Below are 27,109 nucleotides of genomic sequence, written 5' to 3' on the forward strand. Positions count from 1 at the left end.
TCTTCTCTCCCCTTCACTCCTCCCTCCCTCTTCTCTGCCCTCCTGCTCCCTCTTCCCCCTCCATCCCTCCCCACTCTCTCCTGTATTTAAAGGAGGGGCAGGGACCAGGGAAGGTGAGACCCCCTTGTTGCCCCCTTTAGGGTTTCCTGTCCACTATAACTTTGCCTCCTCCCTCTGGACAAGGGGAATTGGGTTCCCACGAGGTCTTCCAAATGGCAGGAGCTGAGAAAGGGGGATGGGGAGAGTTTCAGGGAGAGGACCAGGCAAGTCTGAAAGAGGAAAAAGAGGGAAGTGAATCTTTTGAGGAAGGGGAGATTTAGGGGGGCCTAAAGGTTCGCCCTCCTTGTCTTGGAGGAGTTTCAACCTCTGCAGCAGCCCCGATGCTTCCTGGTGGTCTCCCATCCTCAGGCTAAGCAGGCTGGTCCCTCTCAGCCAGGGGAGGCCCTGGGAGGTTGGGCAGCTGCCGGCTGTTGAGGGCGGATGATGAAAGATCAGCTGATGGTTGGTGATGCCAGTTTAGCTCAGAGCCCCAACCCTCCCCCAGCTATTGCAGGGAGGCATCTCACAGGGCGCCTATCCTGGGATGGCCTGGATCCCCCTCCCCCTTGCTCCCCACTCACTTTCCCCCTGTCCCACAATTGTGTCTTTGGACACACCCAGTCACCCAACATGGGCCCCAGATCCATCGCTCTTTTGGCCAAAGCAGAACTTCTAAGGCTCTTTTCGTGTTTCCCCTCTCCCACAAAATTGTGATTTCCTCTGAGTTCTTCCTGCACACACACACATACACACACACTCACACATACACACACACAGAGCAGCACTTCCGCCAACCCCATCAGCTGCAGAGGCGCTTGGGTTCCGCTTCCCTAGCCTGAAGCTTTGGGCTCTTCCGAAGCAGAACTGAGGAACTGGCCAGGATCCAGCAGGCAACAACCCTGGATTCCTCACCAGGACAGCTCAGGGATTGTCCTCCTCCACCCCATGGCTGAGTCCCCAAATAGGGCAGCCACAAGGTCCTCTGGCCACCGGAAGTTTCCAGGGACTTGTTCATTCCTCCCCACATGAAAGAGGGAAAAGGGATAAGAAGAATCTGTGGACGTCATTATTTCTGGAAGCCCCTCAGTTTCCTCTTTGATAGCTGCTCCTGGGAAACAGCCAACCAACCTTGCTTGATTCTCTAAAAATTGGCTGGTTCAGTTCCCCTGAGCAATGAAGCATCTATCAGTAACAATGCCTTTTCTTTGTTAAGGAAACCTGAATTTTTTTTTTATCATTGATACATTTGGTGTTGTCCCTTCTCCAAGTTCTTGCACGCTGTCTTCCAAGGGGAGATTTTTGCCAACAGGAGCCCAAATCTTCCCCGTGTTTGAGAGACTTTCTCCAAGGACACAAAGATTCTTCCTGTGGTGGCCCCAAGACCCCAGATGAGGAATTGGGAGGGGGAAATTCTGCCCTTAGAGATCTAGCTGGAGTCCTGCAGAGCCAGTCTGGATGACCTCTGGAGGGGCGAGGCTCAATTGGAGGGCTACCTAAGGGCATCTAGAGATGTTGGGGAGATGGGAGGGGTCTTCCACTCAGGGCTGCCCCATTGAACCACCTCCCTCTTTCCTGCAGAGCTGGTCTTCCCCTCCGTGGCAAATGTCTTCTACACCAGGAAAGGCTTCAGGTGGATTTATTGGAGATCATCTAGTCCAACCCCTTGCTTGGGCCTACACCATTTAGGTTTAGTCTATACCATTTGAATCTGAGCCCAAAAGAGGGAGGGAGGAGGGTTTGGGGTGCCAAAATGGGGCAGGACCTTCTTCCAGTTGTGAGGGAGAGAAAAGGTTGAAATGGCCGGGTCAATGTAGGGGGGTCTCAGGTGCCCCCCAATGGCTCCCAACAAATGTTCAGGGAAGACCCTGCCTGCTGGCATTCTGCTCCTCCAAAGGGGGCTTGAGGGGAAGTAGAGCAAGGAGGCCTCTGAGCAGGAGGGGGGTCCTTCCCTTCCCCTCCCCGGATCTGCCCACGATCCTCCCGAACCAGTTCTGTCTTTGGGCCCCCAAAGGAGCTGGGATCCAGAGGCAGCAGAGGGAGGAGCCTCCTGTGGGGGTGGCAAAGAGGAAGGAAGGAGTCCAGGGTTTACGGCTTCTAAACTTTATTCTTTCATAGCAAAGCGAAGGGAAGGGAAGTGATTCATAAGAAGAATAATGTCGATGAAGCTGCTGTGGGTTCAAAGCCAGGAGAGATGAAGGGGCTAGAGGGACAGGTCGGCCCAGCATCCCAGGAGACAGTCTAGATGGTCTCCACCCCTCCCTCGCAAGAAAGGGAGGCCCCCAAAGGAAGCTACCATCCTCCTCCTCCCCCCAACCTGCCACCTTCAGCCTCCATTTCTCAGAGGTTGCAAACAGGACAAAGAATCATCAGCTACTAAAGAAAAAAATATCCTTTGCATCAGAGAGCAGGATTAATCCATGAGGGCTGCAGAAAAAGAGACAGGGAAGAAAATTAGAATAGAAAGAGACATTTTTTGTGTAAATAACATTTTTTTTCTTCCCTTTCAACCCGTCAACCCCAAGGCAGGCCCACACTGCAGGGGGGTGATTGACAGGCAGGGACAAATAGCGGGAGAATCTGCCCATTTCAGGGAGGAAAAGGCTGGGAAGGACCAGGGATTCCTCCCCATTTCATCTCCAGGGGATTCTGGGATTCTCCCTATTTGTCTTAATTACAGGGTTAATCAAGAGGAGAGACCCCCCAACCCTCCCCCCTGCAGACATTTCCTATGAGCAAACGACATGGGGCCAGGATGGGGGTTGAAGAAAAGGGAGGAGCCTGGGGGTCACTTGGCCAGAAATTGTGTGAATTCCCACAAGGAGAAGCGGGGTCAGGAAGAACAGCCTGTCAAGGTTCTGACTAGTGAACCCAAATGAGTCTCCATGGAGAGCCAAGAAGGATCATCTGGGACTGGGGGGAGGGGAGGAAGGGGTCCAGTTCACAGTGGAGTTTTGGAGGGAGTTCATGAAGGTGATAGGATCATCATTCTCAAGGGCTTAGCTCCACCCTCCATCCGAGTACGGATGGAGCTTCAGAAGGAGCTAACGCTATTATAGAACAATACCTGAGATGCTGTGTTAATTATCAGCAATCTAGCTGGGAAGATCTCCTGCCATTCGCTGAAGTGGCCCAAAATACCACAGTGCATATTAACATGGAACTCACCCCTTTTAAAATAGCCACAGGGGTGGAATTTGTCCCCATGCCTGAATCCCCTCAGGAACCCCCCTCCACAGTAAGCCTAAAAGGATGGGTGGGTTGCTTACAAACTATTGGGGGGGAGGGGAAATGTAAACCTGGGATCCTCCTTCCCTTCCCTTTTGCAATTTCCCAAAACTTGGAAAAATTCTGCGCAAGATTTTAGCGTTTCTGTGTACTTTTCTTTTTGATTGCAATATTTTTTCTGATCTCTGTAAGGAAAAGCTGCCCAAAATTCAAAAATTTGCTATATCCACAGAAAGGAGATATTTAAAAAAAAATATTTAAAAAAACACCTATAACTTGTAGGAGAGGCTGAGATGAGGGAGGAAGAGGAGAAACTCACCTGCAGGAGGTTGGATGGGAGTGGCTGGAAGGAGAAAAAGAGCCAATCAGGATCCTTCATGGGCTGGAGGACTCAGGGGGTCCCCCTCCCCACTGATAGCCCATAATAGGTTGGACGATCTTCCCTTATAGCCCCCTTGAGGAACAGAAGTTCCCAAAACTATTCCTCAAGGAGACCCTCTTGGCCACCTGCTGAGCTTGATGAGAGTCCTCCCCTAGATGGTCCCCTCCCCACAACCTCTCCTCCAGCCCCCCAGACTCACCTTTCTTGCTCTTCAGGTAGGAGAAGAGCCCCACAGCCAGGAAGGCCGCTCCAATCACGGCCCCCATGATCCCTGTCCAGAGTTTGCTCCTGGCAGAGCTGGAGGAACGGGGCTCTGGGGAAGGAGAAGGAGCCTCACCTGAGCAGGAGGATCAGGCCCACCATCCCCCAGGAAGGTTCATTCCGGGTCCCCCCACAGGGAGGTTCTCTCCCCCTTCTCAGGGCAGGAGGGGAGGGAGGGGAGGGGCTTACCCCACTGGACGGTGATGGGGGCCTCCAGGCTGACATGCCCCACCTGGCAAGTGTAGACGTCCCCCCGCTGGGGCTGGGTCTCCAGCATCACCTGGAGCTGGTAGGTCCAGTCTCCGTTCTGGAGCTCCTCCCCGAAGGCCACGCCCTCCTCCTCCAGCTTCCCGTTCTTCAGCCACTGGATCTCGATCTCCAGGGGGTAAAAGCCCCTGGCGGTGCAGAGGAGGATGGTGTTGGGGGAAGCGGGATCCATCTTGGTGGGGGAGATGGTGACAGTGGGCTTGGCTGGAGGGAAGGAAGAAAAGGAGGTGCATGAGAGGCACAGGAGGGCCCAGAACAGGAGACCAAGTTGGTTAGTTCAGGCCAGGATCCCTTTTCACTCCTGAAAATATTCTGTGCTTTGAATCATCTTCCAAAGTAAATTGCAGCAAGAAATTAAAAGGGATCCTGAAAGAGGGAAAAAAGTGAAATCCTTCCTGATTGGGATCAGCTGCAGTCTCCAAAAAGGAAGAATTCCCCAAATAGGCAAATCCGACAGGGATAAACGCGAGAAACACCCAGAGGTGAAAGGAACCTTCTGCCAGATGTGGTGGAGATGGAAAGAAATAACGCAGAAGATGGGGAGGACAAACACAGCAGGATTCAGAGGATTGTTGGGGTCTCATGGAAAATGGAACCACACTTTTAATCAGGTATAATACGACGTTTGTTTGTTTAGTACATTTAGTTATTTATTAAATTAATTTGCCAAAGTGGCCAACTAACCCAAAGATTTACAGACCCTCTCCTAGCCGTGACTGCCACCTGCTCTTCGGGAGTCCTGGAGAATCTCCAGAACTGGGAACTGAACATACAGAATATGGAGGAAAAAACAGAAATGTCGGAAGAAGAAGAAGAAGAAAGAAGAAGAAGAAGAAGAAGAAGAAGAAGAAGAAGAAGAAGAAGAAGAAGAAGAAGAAGAAGAAGAAGAAGAAGAAGAAGAAGAAGAAGAAGAAGAAGAAGAAGAAGAAGAAGAAGAAGAAGAAGAAGAAGAAAGGACAAAGACGGGGAAGAGTTAGAAGAAAGAAAAAGCAGTGAAATGGATCAAAAGGAACAACAAATAACACAAGAAGAAAAAAGAAGCTGAATATGAGATATTAATGATGGATATAATAAATAAGAGGGGGATTTTGAGACTGGAATGTTGATAAATGAAATGGTTACGGAGATACACAGTGGAGATCTAAGAGGGAGGGGGGAAACTTTGAGAAATGGGAGAGAAAATATCAGAAAATGATGGTAAATGGAGGAAGGATTAAGGGAAAAAGCCAAAGGATGATAGAAAATGATAAACAAGCAAAGAAACAATGAATTGATATAAAATAAAGATTTAGAGACAATAGTTTGAAGTGGAAAAAAGACCTGGTATTTATATCAGAGGATCCATTGGAGTCAGCACCTAAACTGATAGAAAAGATAGAAGAGTATGAGAAAGTAGCAGGTTTGAAAATAAATAAAGATAAAACAAAGATTTTAGCAAAGAACATGTTAGTAAGACGAAAGAAAGAATTGGAAGTTTGGGGGATCCAGGTCACAAACAAGGTTAAGTATTTAGGGATACATATAACACCAAGATGTAGCACACTTAAGGAGGACAATTATCTCAAACTTAAACAACAGATTGCAACAGACTTGATAAAATGGGAAAATTTACAATCACTGATTGGGAGAATATCTACAATTAAGATGAATGTATTGCCCAGAATCTTATACTTATTCCAGACAATTCCAATCAGAATAGGGAAAGAATTTTTTGAAGATTTAAACAAAATAGTGTTAAAATACAGTAAAGAATAAAACTTAAATTGCTACAAGATGCAAGAATAAGAGGAGGATTTGCTTTGCCCAATTGGGAATTATACTACCAAGCGACGAATCTGATGTGGGAAAAGGAGTGGATAACACTAAGGAATACTAGACTTTTGAATTTAGAAGGACATGACTTGCCGCTAGGGTGGCATGCCTTCCTCTGGTATAAGGGAACTAAAACGCAGGGGTGTTTTAGAAGAAATTATATTCGAGAAGCATTGTTTCTAAACTGGGAAAAGATAAAAAAGCAATATTATTTAAAAATTCCACTATAGTTATCTACTATTGAAGCTTTTTCCTATCCAATAATATATAAAAAGGAACAAACAGATATGGTGAGATATTGAATGAAAAGGGTGAACTTAAATCTATGCAAGCATTGGAAGAACAAGGTGGAAAAATGAATTGGTTTTCATATTTGCAAATACAATCTAGATTTGACAAAGATGTTAAAACAGAAGGTATCTATGATAACTTGACTGATTTAGATAAAATTTTGACAGGTACTGATGAAAAAGTAATCAAAAAACTTTATGGACATTTGCTAGAGTTTAAATTAGAGGAAGAACAAGTAAAAGAAACAATGATTGCGTGGGGGGAAAATTTGGATATGGGATTGACTTAGATAAATGGCAAAAATGGTGGTCTCAAAATTATAAAATGACAATGTCAACTGCATATAAAGAAAATTTATATAAGATGTTTTACAGGTGGCACTTAACCAGATAAGAATTGCGAGGAGGTTCAAGAATAAATCGGATAAATGTTGGAAATGTCATCAGATACCTAGTTCATATTACCACATATGGTGGACATGCTCGGATGCAAACAGATATTGAACTACAATCCACACATGATTGGAAAAAATGACAAAACAGCACATAGACTTTAAACCTGAGATATTTTTATTGGGAATTATACCGGAAATATATTGTAAAGAATTGAAATATTTGATTGTCAATGTTTTAACAGCGGCTAGAATTGTATTTGCTAAGAATTGGAAAAATGAAAAAATACCTATGCAGGAGGAGATTATTAAGAAAATCATGGACTGTGCTGAAATGAGTAAATTGACATTTGGAATTAGAGAACAAGAGGATAAACCATTTTATATGATGTGGGATTTATTTTATCAATGGTTAGATAAAAAGACATGGCAACGAAATAGATTAGTAAGCCTGACAATAAAACTCAACAGATTGATATAGAATACAATATAAAATATATAACCATTGGATGAATGTATAAGATTAAATCATAATGAAAATTAGAATATCTCATATAAAATGATGGAAAAATAGTCAAATGAATGTTTAATAATTGATATTATATAAGCATAAGCTACATCGATAAGGTGACAATTTATATAACTTATGAGTAATGGTAAAAATTGGATAGCACAAAAGATTGTAACCAACTGACACACTGTATGTATATAATTGAAAGAGGTTTTTATGTTTTGTTCGTATGTTTGTTGTAAAAAATAAAAACTTTGTTTTTTTTAAAAAGAAAGGAACAAAATAGAAAAAAAATAAAAAAAAGAAGTGGAAAAGTGGGAGACTCTAGATGATGAGGTATATTTGTAGTAAAACATATATAATAGATTTTGAGGAGATGGGATTAAGAATTAGAATAAGAAGGAATTATTTAAATGTAATAGATATGAAAATAAGAACTTATAATAGATTAATTAAGATAGGCAAATGCTTATGTAAGATTTAAATGATTAGGGGATAAAATATGAAAAGAAATGTTTTCTGGAGCCTGACAGAGAATAGATATAACCATGTAGTAGTATAATATTTTTAATGAATTATATATGTGCTGTCCAGCCAGTGTATGGGAATTGGATAGTTAGGTAGCAATTGTGAGCTGTTCCCTTAAGGGAATGCATCATGGTAAATGTAGTTAAGGTACCCTGGGAAATGTAGTCCATATCACATGACCACATCTGTAATCCTGATTGGTCACTAAACTGACCCTTGATGGGTTGGGGGAGTTTTCCTCACTTTTGCCTGAACTCCCTAACTCATGGCAGTTGCTTTCTATCGCTAGGAGATGGGTTAGGAGATAACCATCTTTTATTACAAGGCAGATATGCAAAGGATTGGTCATTAAAGAAGAACTTCATCACAAATGTGATTTATGAGGATACCTGATGAACCAATAAATGTACTTCGTTATGGACGTCTTGTTGAGTTTATCTATCTGCATCTGCACAGCTTAAAAATCCACTACTGTGCAGAAGACAGAAATATATATTTTGTTTTCTGAAGTTCTCGCGGGTATTTATATGTGGATCTTTGGTTATTCGGGTTTTCTCCCGCGTAAGATTGGAAGTATCTAGGCAACGTTTCGATGAAGTCTCATTCATCATCTTCAGGCTTGTGTCTTCCGCTCTGTGCTTCTCAGAGTGATGTGAGCTTGCAGCTGCTTCTTCCTTTTAACTGCTAGTGGGGGTGTGACTTGATTGGGTGGGGGCTTGGCTGTGTTCTGATTGGGTGGGGGTCTGTTCTCATTGGTTGGGGGGTTGGCTGTGTTCTGATTGGCTGGAGGTGTGTTCTGTTCAGGTGGGGGCTTGGTTGTGCTCAGGTTAGTCTTAGTTGCTGGGGGATTTGAGCTGGTGAGCTGTGATCTTGCTGTTTGGCTTCGAGTTCGTGGTCGTGCTGCATCTTCATGGTGGGGGTCAGTTCGCTTCATGTATGGCTCGGAGGGGTTTGAAGTAGGTAGTGATGCAGCTGCAGTGCGGCTTCTGGTCCGTGGTCGTGTCTCATCTTCTGTGTGGGTGTGAGTCTGCTCACATGTAAGAAACTCATTCCAGTTCATCGAGATCATAAAGAAACAAAATTTACAACCCAGCCACCTACTAGTGAGCTTCGATGTCATATCCCTCTTCACCCAAGTGCCAATAAAAGAAGCCTTGACAGCCATCCAAAACAAAAACAACCCCCCCAAGCACATCCTAGATCTGACCAACCACTGCCTATCCAATACATACTTCACCTACAATGGACAAAAATACAAACAAATAGAAGGAGCACCCATGGGATCACCCCTCTCACCTGTCATCGCAAACCTCTACATGGAACACTTTGAAACACAAGCTCTAGAAAAATATGATCACAAACCCAAACTCTGGCTCAGATACGTAGATGACACCTTCATAATCTGGCCACACGGGAAAGAAAAACTGAACCACTTCCTCACACACCTCAACAGCCTACACCCCAAAATACAATTCACCATGGTAACAGAAGCTAACAATCAACTTCCCTTCCTAGATGTCTTGGTATACAAAAAATCCAATGGCTCCCTAGGACACACCATCTACCAGAAGAAAACACATACAAACCGCTATCTACACGCACTTTCACACCACCACCCAGCACAGATCAATTCCGTAGCCGAGACACTCATCTCCAGAACAAAATGCTTAGCCGACGAACAACACCTAAAAACTGAACTACACACTCTCACCAACGTACTAACAGCCAATGGATTCCAAAGAAAGAAGATTACCCACCTAATCCAAAAAGAAACCCCAACCAAAATAAAAGACAGAGAACAAGAGAATGGCAAAGCCCTCCTCCCATATATAAAAGGCACTACAGACAAAATCAGCAAGATCCTCCAAAAACACAACATTAAAACAGCATTCTGCACAAACAGAAAAATATCCACCATCCTAAGAAACCCTAAAGACAAAATCGAGTTAGAAAACCAAGGAGTATACGAAATCCCGTGCACCGCCTGCCCCACCACATACATTGGACAAACTAACAGAAGAATAAGTGCACGCATTGAAGAACATAAGAACTCAATCAAAAAAGAAGAACCGACCTCTTCCCTGGTCCAACACCTCAAAGCCACAGGACATGAGATTGACTTTAAAAATACCAGAACTATTGCCAAAACCGAACACTTCAACAACAGAATAATCAGAGAAGCCATAGAGATAGAAAAACGCCCACACAGCATGAATAAAAGAGATGACACCTCCCGCCTACCAGCCATTTGGAAACCCGCCCTCATGAACAGACGAGTACCTAACATGAAGAATGACACCAGACCCACACCCACCAGAGCCACACAAGATGCCACCACCATACTTCCACGTAAAAAGCAGACTCACACCCACACAGAAGATGAGACACGACCACGGATCAGAAGCCGCACTGCAGCTGCATCACTACCTACTTCAAACCCCTCCGAGCCATACATGAAGCGAACTGACCCCCACCATGAAGATGCAGCACGACCACGAACTCGAAGCCAAACAGCAAGATCACAGCTCACCAGCTCAAATCCCCCAGCAACTAAGACTAACCTGAGCACAACCAAGCCCCCACTTGAACAGAACACACCTCCAGCCAATCAGAACACAGCCAACCCCCCAACCAATGAGAACAGACCCCCACCCAATCAGAACACAGCCAAGCCCCCACCCAATCAAGTCACACCCCCACTAGCAGTTAAAAGGAAGAAGCAGCTGCAAGCTCACATCACTCTGAGAAGCACAGAGCGGAAGACACAAGCCTGAAGATGATGAATGAGACTTCATCGAAACGTTGCCTAGATACTTCCAATCTTACGCGGGAGAAAACCCGAATAACCAAAGATATATATATATATATATATATATATATATATATATATATATATATATATATATATATATATATATATAATACACATACACACACACACACACACACACACACACACACACATACATACGGTAATGAGGTCATAATGTTACAAGTTTGGTATTATTGGTTAAAAGAAAAGTTATTTGAGTAAAAATGAGATGTTAGAGGGAAGGGAATAGAAAAAAAATATATGCAACAGTGCCAAGTGTAATAATGGGGGGACATAATAGGAGATAATATAAATTAAGATGAAATTTTGAATGCTTAATGAATGGTATGAAACTGTAAACATGCTGAGCACAAGAATGGTTCGTATATCTTTAATGAAATATTCTATTATCTACTTTTATAAGGTAATGAAGATGGTTTAAGTTTGACAATATTGGCTAAAAGATAATAAGATGGAAAATGTATTTGTCTAAAAATGAGAAGTGTAAACATGTTGAAAATATGATTAAGGAAGATAGAGAAATTTTTAATGAATTTATGAATTAAATATTCTGTTATATCTGTTATATTCTGTTATATTTGTATAAGGTAATGAGGATATAGTGCTGTAAATCTGACAATATTGGTTAAAAGAAAATAAGATGGAAAATGTATTTATCTAAAAATGAGGTGTAAACATGTTGAAAATATGATCAAGGAAGATAGATAAATTTTTAATGAATTAAATATTCTGTTATATCTGTTATATTTGTATAAGGTAATGAGGATATATTGCTGTAAATATGACAATATTGGTTAAAAGAAAATAAGATGGAAAATGTATTGGTCTAAAAATGAGAAGTGTAAACATCTTCAAAATTTGATCAAGGAAGAAAGAGAAATTTTCAATGAATTAATGAATTAAATATTCTGTTATATTCTGTTATATTTGTATAAGGTAATGAGGATATAGTGCTGTAAATTTGACAATATTGGCTAAAAGAAAATAAGATGGAAAATGTATTTTGGGATAGCTATAAATTAAGGTGAAACTTTGAATGATAAATGAAATGATATCAATAGATTGAACTGTAAACGTGTTGAATATATGACGCAGGAAGATAAAGAATGAACCAAAATAAAAAGGCTGATATGAAGTAATTTATGAGAATTTGGAGAAGAAAATATGACAATAGATAATGATGTGATGATAGAAAGTTGTATTTGTGATTATGGACCAGAACCACACTGTCCTCCCAAAGAAGTATTTAAATGATTAGAAAATAAAAAACTTTTTGCAAGAAATAATAGAGTGAGAGGGAGGGGCTTCTGGATGAAAAGAGGGAGGGAAACAGGCGGTTCCTGAAGAGGATAAAAAGGAATCAGGGAGAGAAAGAAAGAGATAAATATCCAGGCAATCCTCGATTTACGACCAAGATTGAGCCCAGAATCTCTGTTGCTAAGTGAGGTGTTTGTTCCATGAATTTTGCCCCATCTTGCAACCTTCCTTGCTACAGAGATTAAGTGAATCACTGCAGTTGTTAAATGAGTCACATGGTTGTTAAGTGAACCCTGCGTCCCTATGGAAGGTCGCAAAAGGGGATCAAGGGGACCCCGGGATGCTGTGACTGTCACAAGTATGAGTCAGTGGCCAAACACCTGGATTTGGCTCAGGGGACCCTGGGAGGCTGCATGGGTCGTAAGGGTGAAAAAGGGTCAGAAGTCACTGTTTTCACTTCTGTCTTTCAACGGTCACTAAGTGAACTGTTGTAAGTGGAGGACTCCCTGTATTGAGAAGTAGGGAGGGAGAGAGAGAGAGACTTGTCTGGATTCCCCTCCCCCCCCAAAGAAGAAAATCATAGATTTGGGTGGATTTCCTGGGGTGATCAAAGGGATCCCAGATCCCGGACAGGAGGAGAGTTCGGATCCGGGGGAGAAGAGGGAGATTCCGGAGCTCTGAGAGGGCAGAAGGAAGAAGGAGGCGGAACCGTCACCCGGGAGGAGAATCCCCAGTGGATGCCAGGAAAGGAAAGGGGGGTCCCGACCTCCCCCTCCCAGGGAACAAGAGACCCTCCCCCCCCAGGACTCACCTCTCCGGCCAACCACGCGCTCCTCCCTCTTGGCCGCCTCGTAGCTCAACCCCTGGTAGTTGTGTCGGCAGAAGAAATCCACTTCTGCCTTCTGTTCCTGCAGGAGCTGCTTATCTCCGTTCCACTTGTCCGCATCCGCCTTCCCAAACGCCATGACGGCCATGTATCTCCCGAGGTCGCTGTCGAAGCGGACAAACTCCTGCCGGTCGTAGAAGTACCGATCCAGGTACCGCACCCGCTGCGTCCCGTTGAGGAAGAGGCACTCGCCCTTCCTCTGGACCAGGAAATGGGCTGCCAGGAGGAGGAGGAGGAGGAGGAGGAAGGCCGTCAGGAGGGACTCCAGGGCCCATCGGTCCCAGCCGCTAGTAGAGGAGGAGGAGGAGGGTCCCACGCAGGAAGGGGGAGGGTGGGGGAACTTCCTTTGAGAGACGGATGCGAGACGCCCCGGGAGGAGGGAGGGGGACTCTCTCACTCTCAGGGGAGGCAGACTGGGGGAGGGAGGGAAGAAGGAGGGGTAGGGAGGAGCCTCCTTAAGGGACCCCCCCTCCATCCCTTGGGGGGGGAGGGCAGGCAGAAACTCCACTGGTCGAGCAGATCTTCTCTCTGCAGGGAACGTTGGATCTCCAGGGGGAGGAAGGGTGGGGGGAGGGCTGGAGGGAAGGGAATATCCACACCTCCTGCTCTCCTTTCCTTTGGGGGGCGGGGAATACGGGGGGGGGGCACAAGGAGGACATCTAGACTCACACTTCTGAAGTCTCCCAGCCCTTCACCCCCCCTTCCCTGGATTTCCCCCCCAACTTTTCTTCTTTCCCCCTAATCTTCAGCCCATTTCCCTCCCTTTGGGTGACTGTCGGGGATGCAGGAGACAGTTCGGGGCAGAGAGAGAAGCGGAGAAAGTGGGAGGGGGATCCTTGCAGTCTTGGGGGGGCTGCATTCATCTCGGGGGTCTTTCCTGCCAGATCCATGAAGGAGGGGCTGGGGGGGCGGAGGCCTTCGGTGGGGGGAGGTCGGCGGGGAGAGGGAGGCTCAGAGGCTGGAAGGGACCTTAGAGATCTTCTAGTCTGACCCCCTGGTCGAGGCATTAGGAGCCCTTATCCAACCCCGGACAAACGGCCGTCCAGCCTCTTCTGGAAATCCCTCCAGATCCCTTCCAGGTCGGATCCCCCTCGGAGGCTTCAGACGATCTCATTTCCCCTCCCAGGGGGATCCCCCTTCTCCGGGCTTCTGTCAGCCGAGGGTCGATCCCTGGAGTTCCCAGCCAGTAGGAAAAGTGGGATCCCCTCGAGAAGGAAGGGAGGGAGGGAGGGGGACCTTCCTTTGAGATACCGATGGGAGGCGCCCCCTGGAGGAGGAAGGGGGGACTGTCTCACTCTCAGCGGGAGGCAAACTTGTTGGAGGGGGAGGGGGAAGGAAGGTGGGGGAGGGGAGGTGCCTCCTCCATCCTCCTTGGGTGGAAAAAGGCCATATCCCCCCCACTTTCTCTTCCTTTGGGGAGCGGGGAATGAGGGGAGGGGGCACAAGGAGGACATCTAGACTCACACTTCTGAGGTCTCCGATCCCTTCAAACCCCCCCATCGCTGGACTTCCCCCCCTCAACTTTTCTTCTTTTGCGAATCTTCAACCCATTTCCCTCCCTTTGGGTGACTGTCGGGGATCCCACCTGTTTCCTTTCCCCCTCCCCAAAAAGACCCCCTGCAGCCTCCCCATGAGCCACTCAAAGGGAGAGTCTCCAGCCCCCCCCTCACTAAAGGGGGAGCCACTTTCGGAGGAGCAACTCAGAGCCCCCCCCCCCTCCCTCCGTTCCCCCCTCCCCCTCCAGGTCCCGATAGAGCCAGTGGGGGATTATGGGGGTGGGGGGTTCTTGGTCCCCTCCCCAACTTCAGAGCCTCCCCCAGAAGGGACCGAAGCTCCCCTCTTGCCTGACCTCCAAAGCCTCAAATCTGAGATTCAGAAGAAAAAGCGAAGTTTCTGCAGAAGCCAAAATTCTTTGGCTCTTTTTCCTTCTGGGGCTTCCGGGCTGAAAATGCCTCAGTTTCCCTCTTTCGCTTTCGCTTTTCCTTCCCTGCCTCTTTCCAGGCAGCCCACTCCGACCCAGACAATGGGGGGGGGGAGAGAGGGGCCCGGCTGCGACCCCCACCTCGGCTACAATCGGGGAACAAGGGAGGGGCCCCTCTCCCTCCTCCTGGGGGGGCAATACGGGTAGGGAAGGGTAAGGAGACCACGCAGAGATCGAAGCTGTTGGAGGCCCACCAGCTTCCTTCCCCCTCCTGGGGGGTCCTTCCCAGCCCCCTCCTTACCGGGGGTCTCCTTCCCCCCTTCGCTTCCGGGGATCCGGCCCAGCGTCCCCACCAGCAGCACCAGGGGGAGCCCAGCCAAAGCCATGGATGCCGCCCCACAAGCGCCCGCAAAGAGAGGCGAGAAGGACGCGGAGGCTCCCGGCCCCCCAGGAGGAATCGGAGGGTCTGAACTGGGGAAGGCGGAGTTTTCCCCTCACTTCGGAACTGGGAGCGTCCAGAAAGAGCCGGAGGACCAATGAGAATCCTCCCTTCTTGCAGCGTCATCGGTCTCCGGGCAGAGTCTCCCTTGACTGCAGCCGATGCAGGAGACAGTTCGGCGCAGAGAGAGAAGCGGAGAAAGTGGGAGGGGGATCCTTGCAGTCTTGGGGGACTTCATTAATCTCGGGGGTCTTTCCTGCCGGTTCCATGAAGGAGGGGCTGGGGGGCGGAGGGCTTCGGTGGGGGAAGGTCGAAGGGGAGAGCGAGGCTCAGAGGCTGGAAGGGACCTTAGAGATCTTCTAGCCTGACCCCCTGGCCGAGGCAGGAGCCCTTATCCCACCCCGGACAAACGGCCATCCAGCCTCTTCTGGAAATCCCCCCTAATCCCTTCCAGGTCGGATCCCCCTCGGAGGCTTCAGACGATCCCATTTCCCCTCCCAGGGGGATCCCCCTTCTCCGGGCTTCTGTCAGCTTAGGGGCGATCCCTGGAGACGCTGCCCCACTCCGGGATCTGCTTCTGGGATCCCAAGTGAGCGAGGGAGAAGATCCCCAGGGCAGGAGGGGGTCTCCGGTCGCTCTCCAGGAAGGGTCCCAAGCGGGGTTTCCCCCCACCCAGAGCCCAGCCGAGACCCCCGATCCCCACTTCTCTTCCGGCCCAAGCCCAGAATTCAGGCAGGTTCCCCGTCTGAGCAGCGGCTCTTCCTCGGTCCCGCTCCCCAATTCTCAGCCAAAAGACAAAGGACCCTCCCCGCAGTTTCCCTCCCCCGAAATATCTCTCTCTCACACACACACACACACACCACACACAGCTTCTTCCTCCAACCCCCATCAGCCGCAGAGACGCTTCGGTTTCGCTTCCCCAGCCTGAAGCTTTGGGCTCCTCCGAAGCGGAACTGAGGAACTGGCCAGGATCCAGCAGGCAACAAACCTGGATTCTTCAGGGATTGTCCTCCTCCGCCCCATGGCTGAGCTTCCAGGTGGGGGAATAGAATAAGAATAGAATATAGAATAGGAGAGAAGCTCAATAAACCTCACAAACATTTTATGTTATGAAAGATCCAGATTCTCCATTCCTGCCAGGGAACTCGAAGCTTTGAGTGTGAGGATCGTGGGAGGAAGGAGATTTTATTCACAGGGAGAGAAATCAGCCCTGGGACTCCGTCCTAAGAATCCACCCGCTGAGGTGAACTTCCTTCTTCTGGAGGGGAAATATTTTGCCCAAAGGAGAAGAAAAAATCCATTTCCACAGATATTTGTAAGAGGATCCGAGCAGATTTTCTTCCTGGTAAATGATTTCCGTATTATTTAAGAAGGGAGGAAGGATGGATGGATGGAGAGTATATTAAACCAAGGAATAAATTTATAATTTATAAAATCACCTGGAATTTTAATAGAAATTCTGGGGACTTCAGTAATCCCATATCCCCCACTAAAGGATTACAGCCTTTTAACCATTACAGTCTGGAAATCTCTCTCCCCCAATAGTCCACAAAAGCAGAGATTCTGTTCCTTGTGCTCATCTTTCACTACATCCATAGAAAACATTTTTTTTTTCAGTCTTTGGGGGAGATTCGGGTTTTGGTGAGTTAAGCAAAGGCGGGTTAAACAGATCCTGAATTCCGGATTCTGTGTGAAAAGCTTTGGGGGTCCAGAGGAGGCCTGGATCTTTTCCAAGGATGGGGGGCTGGAGGGGTCAAACTCCCCCCTGGCCCAGCACCAGCCTCAGCAGGCCAGAGCCGGGTCCCACCTGCAGCTGAAGGAGGGGGCAGAGTCCACATCTGCCCCCCAGTTGTGTATCTGGACACAGCCGGTTGCACAACGTCAGGCCCAGATCCAAGCAGCCTCTGTGGGGTGTCCAGCACTTGCCTGACCCAGGCAGAACCTCTGGGCTCCTTTCCTGCTTTATTGAGAGATTCTCTCTGCCATCCCCAGCCCTATACACAAAAACACACACACCACAGACACACAGTTTCTTTCTCCAACCCCCATCAGCTGCAGAGGCGCTTGGGTTCCGCTTCCCCAGCCTGAAGCTTTGGGCTCCTCCGAAGCGGAACTGAGCAACTGGCCAGGATCCAGCAGGCAACAAGCCTCGATTCTTCAGGGATTGTCCTCCTTGACCCCATGGCTCAGTCTCCAGGTGGGGGAATAGAATAGAATAGAATAGAATAGAATAGAATAGAATAGAATAGAATAGAATAGAATAGAATAGAATGGAGGCAGGATCTTGCTCCAGTTGTGAGGGAGAGAAATGGCTGAAATGGCCGGGTCAATGTAGGGGGGTCTCAGGTGCCCCCCAATGGCTTCCCACAAGTGCTCAGGGAGGACCCTGCCTGCTGGCATTCTGCTCCTCCAAAGGGGGCTTGAGGGGAAGCAGAGCAAGGAGGCCTCTGAGCAGGAGCGGGGGTCCTTCCCCTTCCCCTCCCTGGATCTGCCCTCCCTCCCCCCAAACCAGTTCTGGCTTCAGGCCCCCAAAGGAGCCGGGATGGTGGATCCAGAGGCAGGAGAGGGAGGAGCCTCCTGTGGGGGCAGGAAAGAGGAAGAGGAGGAAGAGGAAGGAAGGAAGGATTCCAGGGTTTTCTTACATCTGAGGTTTATTCTTTCATAGCAAAGCGAAGGGAAGGGAAGGGATTCATAAGAAGAATAATGTTGATGAAGCTGCTGTGGGTTCAAAGCCAGGAGAGATGAGGGGGCTAGAGTGACAAGTCAGTCCAGCATCCCAGGGGAGAGTCTAGATGGTCTCCCTCCCTCCCTCCCTCCCAAGAAAGAGCAGCCCTGAAAGGAAGCTGAGGGTGGGGGGTTCTCAGTAGGAGAAGGTCCAGGCTGCCATCCTCCTCCTCCCCCCAACCTGCCACCTTCAGCCTCCATTTCTCAGAGGTTGCAAACAGGACAAAGAGTCATCAGCCACTAAAGAAAAAAAATATCCTTTTGCACCAGAGAGCAGGATTAATTCATCAGGGCTGCAGAAAAAGAGAAAAAGGAAGAAAATTAGAATATAAAGATAATTTTTTGTGTGTAAATAACATTTTTTTCTTCCCTTTCAGCCCCCCACCTCCAGGGCAGGCCCACACTGCAGGGGGGTGGCTGACAGGCAGGGACAGATAGAGAATCGGCCCATTTCAGGGAGGAAAAGTCTGGGATGCTTCACATGAACAAAGAAGATGGGGCTAGGATGGGGGTGGCGGCAAAGGGGGGAGCCTGGGGTCACGTGGCCAGAAGGGGGTCAGGAAGAACAGCTGTCGAGGTTCCAACTAGTGAACCCAAATGAGTCTCCATGGGGTGCCAAGAAGGATCATCTCAGACCGGGAGGGGGGGCTCCAGTTTATGGCAAAGTTTTGGAGGGAGTTCATTAAGTTGATAGGTTTCATCATTCTCAAGGACGCAGCTCCACCTTCCATCCGAGTACGGACGGAGCTGCAGAACGAGATAATGCAATGATAGAACAATACCTGAGATGCTGTGTTCATTATCAGCTATCTAGCTGGGAAGATCTCCCAGAATGGGTGGGTTGCTTACAAAATGGGGGGAGGGGGGAACTTAATAGAATAGAATAGAATTATTAGCCAAGTGTGATTGGACACACAAGGAATTTGTCTTGGTGTAAATACTCTCAGTATACATAAAGAAAAGGTACATTCGTTAAGAATCAAGAATCATAACATACAACACTTAATGATAGTCCTAGGGTACAATCAACAATCAAATCATACTAGGAAACAGTCAATATATATCGTAAGGATACAAGCAACAAAGTTACAGTCTTTTTTTTTTTTCAAAAACAATTTTATTGATTTTCTACAAACAAACAAGACAAACAAAACATTAAAACATCAACTCTCTTATGTACGTACAGTGTGTCGGTTGGTTCATCGATTTTGTGCATTCATTTCGTAGTCTCAATTGCAGTTATATTACATAACAACTCATATTGTCAATCCAAATTTATATATCCTAATATCGCTATTAATAAATCATTTGACTATACTTTTAATCATTCATGCTTTATGAGAGAACAATACTTTAAACAGTTTATTCTATAACAAATCATATAATCATACCAAATCTATCCTAAAAAACACTTTATAGATATAATGTCAAATAACATAGGCAAAAGAAAAAATAAAAGTATTCCTTGCTATCTAACTTTCTAAATATTCTATTATCGTATTTTGTCATCTAGCCACTGATAAAAAAGATCCCAAATTTCATAAAATTGTTTATCCTCTTGCTCTCTAATTTCAAATGTCAATCTACTCATCTCAGCACATTCCAATATTTTCTTAATAATTTCTTCCTGTGATGGTATTTTCTCATTCTTCCAGTTTTTAGCAAATACAATCCTAGCCGCTGTTAACACATTTACAATCAGGTATTTCAAATCTTTACTATATGTATCCGGTAAGATTCCCAATAAAAAGAACTCCGGTTTCAACTTTACATGTTTTTTTGTCATTTTTTCCAACCACATGCGAATTTTAGTCCAATATTTTTAGCGTCCCTCACAAGTCCACCACATATGGTAATATGAGCCAGGTATCTGATGACATTTCCAGCATTTTTCAGATTTGTTCTTGAACATTCTTGCTATTCTTGTCGGGGGAAAGTGCCACCTGTAAAACATCTTATACAAATTTTCCTTATATGCTGTTGACATTGTCATTTTATAATTTTGAGACCACAATTTTTGCCATTTCTCTAAATCAATCCCATATCCAAAATTCTTCCCCCAAACAATCATAGTTTCTTTAACTTGTTCTTCTTCTAATTTAATGCCCAGTAAATAACCATATAATTTTTTAATCACCTTCTCATCAGTACCCATCAAAATCTTATCTAGATCAGTCTGTTTATCATAGAATCCCTCTGTTTTAGAATCTTCATCATACCTTGAATGTATTTGCGCATATGAAAACCAATTCATCTTTATACCTTGTTCCTCTAAACTTTGTATTGATTTAAGTTCACCCTTTTCATCCAATAGTTCCCCATATCTAACTGTTTGTTCCTTCTTATAAATTATAGGATAGGAAAATAGTCGATAACCAAACTGGAATTTTCAAATAACATTGTCTTTTTATCTTCTCCCAGTTTAACCACAAAGACTCCCGTATATAATGTCTTCTAAAATAGCCTTGTGTTTTAGTTCCCTTATACCATAAAAAAGCATGCCAACCCAACAGCAAGTCATGACCTTCTAATGTCAACAATCTAGTCTTTCTTAATGTTATCCATTCCTTAACCCACATCAAACTTGCAGCTTGATAGTACAATTCCCAATTAGGCAGACCAAAACCTCCTCTAATTCTAGCATCTTGCAAAAGCTTTAGCTTTATTCTCGCTTTCTTACCTTGCCATATATACTTCAACATAATTTTATTTAAATCATCAAAATAGTCTTTTCCGAGCCTAATTGGTATTGTTTGAAAGAGAAATAGGATTCTAGGTAAAATATTCATCTTAATTGTTGAAATTCTCCCTATTAATGACAATTGCAAGTTTTCCCATTTCTTCAAGTCTATAGCTATCTGTTGTTTAAGTTTAATATAATTATTCTCTTTTAATGCGCTACATCTTGCTGTCAAATGTATCCCCAGATACTTAACCTTATTCGTAACTTGGATTTTCAGCAGGTCTGCCAGTTCTTCTCTTTGTCTCAGTAGCATGTTCTTTGTCAAAATCTTTGTTTTGTCTTTATTTATTTTCAAACCAGCCACCTCACCATATATCTCTATCTTTTCCAATAACTTTGGAGCTGTTTCTAACGGATCTTCCAAAATAAAGACTAAGTCGTCAGCAAAAGCTTGCAGTTTAAATTCTTCCTTTTTAATTTTCATTCCTTTTATGCCTTTATCATCTCTAATATTTCTATTCAACACTTCCAAAGTCAATACAAATAGCAAAGGAGATAGGGGACATCCTTGTCTTGTGCCTTTTCTTATATTAATAAAATCTGTAAATTCTCCCTCCATCATTACCTTTGCTGTCTGTTTATTGTATATGGCTTCTATTGCTTGGACAAATTTTCTGGCAAAACCCATCTGTTCCAATAGTAATAACATAAATCTCCAGTTCACGTTGTCAAATGCCTTTTGAGCATCTAGAAATATCAAAGCCATTTGCTTTTCAGGATGTGCCTCATAATATTCCAAAGTATCCAAGATTACTCTCTTATTATCTCTAATTTGTCTCTTTGGCAGAAATCCATTTTGATCTGGGTGAATAAAATTATTTAAGTATTTTTTAAGTCTTTCTGCTAAAATTGAAGCAAAAATTTTATAGTCTGCATTTAATAGAGAAATAGGTCTATAGTTCTTAATTTGCAGTGATCAGCCTCTTCTTTGGAATAAGTGTAATATAAGCCTCTGACCATGTTTTAGGTATCATCTTCTTTGACATAGCTTCATTCATAACTTCAAGCAATGGAATGCTCAATGATTCTTGAAATGTTTTATAGAATTCTGCCGGAAGCCCATCTGGACCCGGTGCTTTCCTATTATTTTGTTTCTTAAGTGCTTCAGTTAATTCCATCATTGTTATGTTGCTTTCAGCATTTCTTCAATCTCTTTAGGCATCTTCGGTAGGTTAGCATTCTGTAAATACTGTTTAACTTTTTTCTTCATCAATATTCTCTTGTTTATATAGTTGCCCATAAAAATCTCGAACAATTTCCTTTTTTTCCTTGTTACCATAACAAACTTGGCCTTGATCATCTATTAACTTCAATATTTTTCTTGATTCTTTCTCTTTTCTCAATTTATATGCTAGCCATCTACCTGGTTTGTTTGCGCGTCTTCAAAATAATTCTGTTTAGCATTTCTAATTTTCTGCGCCAATTCTTCTTTCTCTATTAATTCCATTTTATGTTTAGTTATATCCAACTTCAATTTAATTTCCTTTTTCTGTGGCATTTTCTGTAATTCTTTTTCAAGTCTTTTATATTCATCTTCCAAGATCTTAGTGGCTTGCCTTTTCCTAATGTTCTTTCTTCTTATATAATCTATTATCAAACCTCTAACATATGCCTTCATTGTATCCCAAACATTCTGCAATGAAGTATCTTCTTTTTTATTTTCCCTAAAGAAAAAAACCAATTCTTTCTCCATCCATTGTGTAAAATCTTTTTCCTTTAAAATAGTATTGTTTAACGTCCATCTCGATCTTTTTTTTGTCCCTTCCATTTAATTGTCATTGGGCTATGATCTGCCCAAGTACTTGTTTCAATATTTGTTTCTTGAATATTAGATATTAATTCTGATGAGATCCAAATCATATCCAATCTGGACCATGATAAATGTCTATTTGAATAAAAAGTATATTGTTTAGCTTTAACATTTCTTTCTCTCCAAATATCTTTTAAGGTTAATTCATCTATCATTTTAAAAAAGATTTAGGGAGAGTCTTTCTATTTTGCTTTGTTGTTGTTGCTATATAATCCAGTTTATTGTCCACAATTCCATTAAAGTCTCCCATCATAATTATATTAACATAGTCCAGTCCAGTTATTTTCATGTATAATTTTTTATAAAATTCTTCTTGTTTATCATTCGAGCATAAATTGCAATCAAGAGTATTTTTATATTATTGTCCATTATTTCCACCATTAATACTCTTCCGTCTTCATCCGTATAGATCAATTTTGCTGGGATGACCTCTTTAATGTATAGAACCACCCTCTTTTTCTTACATTGAGTCAAAGAAGTAAATATTTTCCTAATTTTGGTTGTACTAACAATTGTTCATGTTGCTTTTAATATGTACTTCTTGTAAACAAATTATATCAAATTTTAATTTCTCTAATTTATGAAAAGTTTTCCTTCTTTTAACAGCTGAATTAAGTCCATTTATATTCATTGTAATCAATTTTTTTCTTCCATGATTATGCTTTATATTTAGGTCTAACAGCTCTCGTGGATCTCACTTCACGCTGTTCTTTACTATCCACCTGTCCACCTACTGCACCTTCCTCTTCTTCAATCTCCAATTGTTCCTCTTGAAACTCAATTAATGAGACCTCTTTCTCTGCCTCTGCTTTCTCTCCTTCCAAAAAAATTCTGCATAGAAAAGTTTTGCTTTCTCAATTGAATCAATTCTATGTCTCTGTTCTTGCCACGTAAACATTAATCCTTCTGGAATCAGCCATCTATAATTCACTTCTTTATCCAATAACATTTTGGTCAGGAATCGATATTCTCTTCTCATCTCTCTCACTCTTCTGGGTATTTGTTTTAAAACCACAATCTCTTTGCCTTTGTATTTCAATATCTTCTCTCTTACAACTTGTAGTATTTGTGTTTTGATGGATTTTTTGGTAAATCTAATATGAACTTCCCTTGGTAATTTATTTCTCATCGCATATCTTGTAAAGACTCGGTATACCTCATCTATTCCATCCATCATCTTTTCCTCTGTAATTTCCAACGCATCCGCCAAAATTTCTATCATTATCGCAGCCAAGTTTTCTCCTTTTTCTTCTTCTATATTTTGAAATCTGAGATAGAATTCTGACCTCTCCATCTCCCACCTCAACATCCCACTTTTATCTTGTTCAACCACTGTTAATCTGCTATCAATATTTCCAATCTTCTCCTCTCTTTGTGCACCTTCTTCCTCAATTTTTGGAATCTCTCATCATACTTCGTCATCATTTGTTGAATATTTTCAATTTTTTCATCAGTCTTCCCTGTTCTTTGTTCAATATTCTCTATTCTTTGTTCAATGGCATCTGATTTTATCTTGAGATCTTGGATTCCTTGCATAATCATCTGTAAAGTCACTTTTTCTTGTTCTTTATCTTGCTTCAACATTGTCTGAATCAAGCTATTGTCCAGCTGGTGGGGAGGCAGAGGTAGAAGTAGAAACACCAGAAGATATGGGTTTTCTGCTCATTTTGATGTTTCAAGACCTTCAAATTCTTTTTAGCTTTTAATCCAACTGGTAGAATAGCCAATTATAATCCAAAATGGAAAAATCCAATAATAAAAAGCCCAATAACAAAAAAAAAAGGAGAAAAAGAAGAAGAAAATCTTCATGTTCTTCTAGACCCTAATCCAATTATGAAGTAGTCTAAAGTAAAAATGAAAAATAGAAGGAAGAAGAAAAAAACCAACCCCCCCCAAAAAAATAATCTTCAATCCAATTGGGAAGTCTCAATAATAAAAAAGAAAAGGCAGAGTGGTCCAAAAATATAAATGAAAAAGCAGAAAGAACCCAGTAAAAAAAGGAGAAGAAAAGAAAAATAAAGAAAAAAATTCTGAGGATTTCCCTTTAAAATAAAAAGCAAAAATAAGAATATTACTAAAATTAAAGTTTACAGAGAGGCTGGTGAGTAAGGGTACACGACTGAAAAAGATAACGAAAACAACAACACACTGCACTCTATTTATTTGTCCAAGGCTCTTATTATGACTCTCTTCTCGACAAGCTTCAAGGCCAAGCCTCAGGTGTTGAAATGTTGATAAGAGTCCAGGAGAACACCTGTAATAATATTTTGCTACGCTCTCCTCTATCTTATCAAATTGAAATGTCCTTGAGAAGTAGTCTTTTCAGAGTTCTTTTCCAATTCAAATGAAATATTTTCAACCCTCTAGTTGGCAGTGTTACAGAGTTTCTTAATCCACTTCCCCCACCAGCCAAAAAGACATTTTTTTTAAATTAAGCAAAAAGAAAAAGTATTAACATTATATATATATATATATATATATATATATATATATATATATATATATATATATATATATATATATATATATATATATATAAAGAAGAAAAAAAAAACAATAGCCAAAGGGAGCCTCTATCTTAAAAAATCAAAAAGGAGCAAATATATATAAGAGAAAATTCAGTCCGGTTAACTATAAAGTCGCTATTGAAATTCCAAAAAAAAGTAAGAAATAGAAAAAAAAATTCAAGCCTCAATTTGACATCCCTTTAAAAACGCCGCCATACAGTTTTTGTCAAAAAAATCTCACAGATTTCTTCTTATATCCAGAGTGTCCTTTCAAAACTCAGCTAATTAGCAAAAAAAAAAAGTTTCTCACCCAGCCGACACACTTTCACCTCAGCTCTTCCTCACCGGAGCTGTCCCGACTTCAGCAGCTATGGAGGCTGCCTCTCCGCCGCCAGCAATAGGGCTTCTTCCAGATCGAACCAGGGACTTTAAGCATGTCCCTGGGATCCAGGATATGTGCCCTACACAGTCACCATCTCTACGGGACGGTTTAGGTCCGTTAGAACCGACTGGGGCGTAAAATATCAGCTGTGATCTCGGAGCCCCGAGATTACAGCTGTATCGCCGAAACTAAGCTCCGCCTTCTCCCAATGATAGTCATAGGGTACAATAAGCAATCAAATCATACTAGGAAACAGTCAATATAAATCATAAGGATACAAGCAACAAAGTTACAGTCTTACAATCACAAGTGGGAGGGGATGGGTGATAAGGAGTGTGAGAAGATTAACAGTAATAGTAGTGCAAACTTTGTAAATAGTTGAACAGTGTTGAGGGAATTATTTGTTTAGCAGAGTGATGGCTTTCAGGGAAAAACTGTTCTTGTGTCTAGTTGTTCTGGTGTGCAGTGCTCTATAGCGCGTTTTGAGGGAAGGAGTTGAAACAGTTTATATGTCCGGGATGTGAGGGGTCTGTAAATATTTTCTTTTAACTCGTGCAGTATAAAGGTCCTCGACTGAAGGCAGGTGGGTAGCAATTGTTTTTTTCTGCAGTCCTAATTAACCTGTGAAGTCTGTATCTGTCCTGTTGGGTTGCAGAACCAAACCAGACAGTTATAGAGGTGCAGATGACAGACTCAATCATTCCTCTGTAGAATTGGATCAGCAGCTCCTTGGGCAGTTTGAGCTTTCTGAGTTGGCGCAGAAAGAACATTCTTTTGTGGTGCCTTTTTGATGACGTTTTTGATGTTAGGTGTCCATTTTGGGTCATGTGATATAGTAGAACCTAGAAATTTGAAGGTCTCTACTTGATACTGTGTTGTCTAGTATTGTAAGAGGTGGTAGTATGGGAGGGTTTCTTCTAAAGTTTACCACCATTTCTACGGTTTTGAGTGTGTTCAATTCCAGATTGTTCCGTTACACCACGAGGCAAGTTATAACCTCCTGTCTGTATGCAGATTCATCGCTTCTTCTTGAATGGGACCAATCACTGTTGTGTCATCAGCAAACTTCAGTACTTTACAGATGGATCATTTGAGATGCCGGGCCATTGGTATATAGGAGAAGAGAAGGGAGACAGCACACAGCCTTGGGGGCCCCTGTGCTGATTGTACAGGTATCGGATGTGATTTTTGCAATTTCCCAAAACTGGGAAAATTCTGGGAAATATTTTTTATCGCTTGTGTGTACTTTTGTTTTTGATTGCAATACTTTTTCAGATCTCTGTAGGAAAGCTGCCCAAAATCCAAAAAAATTTGCTATATCCACAGAAAGGAGATTTTGTTCAGACACGTTTTTTTCAAAGGAAGAATTAAGAAAATTAAGAGCTCCCTGAATTTTGGACACTCAGCAGAAGGTGGAATGTGTGGGTCCCCCCCCCACACACAAGAGGGAACTGCCATTTTCTGGGGGTTCAGAGGGGAGGAAGGAGAAGCTGCTTTACCAGGTGGATGTCGAGAACCACAAAGAATCCAGTTGATCAAGATTGGGAGAGGGGGGAGAAGGTGAGGGAAATGGACAAACCTTGGTGTCAGCTGAGGAAGATGGGATTTGTGGTCCTGGGACAGGCGTTTGAAAGAAGATGCAGTCCACAGAAGAGAAAATCTGGAGGTTGGGTTAAACTCTGGGGTTGTTGGGGCCCTCAGTGCTTAGTCTGCTTCTCTGCTTGGAGACGTTTTCATCACCCAGCTAGATAACATCCTCAGTGCAAAGGAAAAAGGGGATTGGCTGCCTGTTTAGATGCCCTGCCAGATTGTGTGGTTCCCTCCTGGATGGTTCCTTGATTGGAGGATTGTTTTCTGCCTGTTTGTTTGTCTGGTGCTGATCCCTGTTTATCTATTGGCT

At 43.6% G+C, this 27,109-nt stretch overlaps 4 protein-coding genes across 6 annotated transcripts in view; 2 read left to right on the forward strand and 2 right to left on the reverse strand.

The window, feature by feature from the left end:
* Positions 1-27,109, forward strand: part of LOC113432426 (rano class II histocompatibility antigen, A beta chain-like) — a 404,516-nt gene that overhangs the window by 323,064 nt on the left and 54,343 nt on the right. The window lies entirely within an intron of this gene.
* Positions 1-27,109, forward strand: part of LOC113429092 (ral guanine nucleotide dissociation stimulator-like 2) — an 80,463-nt gene that overhangs the window by 40,443 nt on the left and 12,911 nt on the right. The window lies entirely within an intron of this gene.
* On the reverse strand, positions 2,124-15,093 carry LOC113432486 (H-2 class II histocompatibility antigen, E-S beta chain-like). Of its 2 annotated transcripts, XM_087953546.1 has the most exons (6): positions 14,906-15,085; positions 12,609-12,899; positions 4,097-4,378; positions 3,846-3,959; positions 3,584-3,607; positions 2,124-2,463 (listed from the first exon to the last, which is right to left on the reverse strand). In XM_087953546.1, exons 1-6 carry the CDS (start codon positions 14,988-14,990, stop codon positions 2,450-2,452), a joined length of 810 nt encoding a protein of 269 aa, XP_087809672.1. In that variant the 5' UTR covers positions 14,991-15,085; the 3' UTR covers positions 2,124-2,449. The 2 variants fall into 2 exon arrangements, with proteins under 2 accessions (XP_087809672.1, XP_087809671.1); XM_087953545.1 differs by lacking the exon at positions 3,584-3,607 and having other exon boundaries at positions 14,906-15,093.
* The window catches only part of LOC113430880 (H-2 class II histocompatibility antigen, E-S beta chain-like), a 343,220-nt gene continuing 324,234 nt past the window's right edge, over positions 8,124-27,109 (reverse strand). Inside the window, exon 3 of the mRNA XM_087953541.1 lies at positions 8,124-8,178. Within this exon, the coding sequence (XP_087809667.1) occupies positions 8,165-8,178 (14 nt within the window). The 3' untranslated portion in view covers positions 8,124-8,164. The remainder of the gene's footprint in view (positions 8,179-27,109) is intronic.

This window comes from Notechis scutatus, chromosome 2 (assembly GCF_049901735.1).
Source record: "Notechis scutatus isolate UNSWTSFEM ecotype Mainland chromosome 2, rNotScu1.2, whole genome shotgun sequence".
NCBI classification, from domain to species: Eukaryota; Metazoa; Chordata; class Lepidosauria; order Squamata; family Elapidae; genus Notechis; species Notechis scutatus.

What these genes read in the sequence shown, in the direction of transcription:
- LOC113432486 (XM_087953546.1), bottom strand. Translation starts at nt 14,990, where the DNA reads ATGGCTTTGGCTGGGCTCCCCCTGGTGCTGCTGGTGGGGACGCTGGGC. An exon ending in AGGGGGGAAGGAGACCCCCG is followed by an intron (nt 12,900 to 14,905) that starts GTAAGGAGGGGG and finishes TCCTCCTGGCAG; the next exon opens with CCCATTTCCTGGTCCAGAGG. An exon ending in GCGCGTGGTTGGCCGGAGAG is followed by an intron (nt 4,379 to 12,608) that starts GTGAGTCCTGGG and finishes CCTTCCCTCCAG; the next exon opens with CCAAGCCCACTGTCACCATC.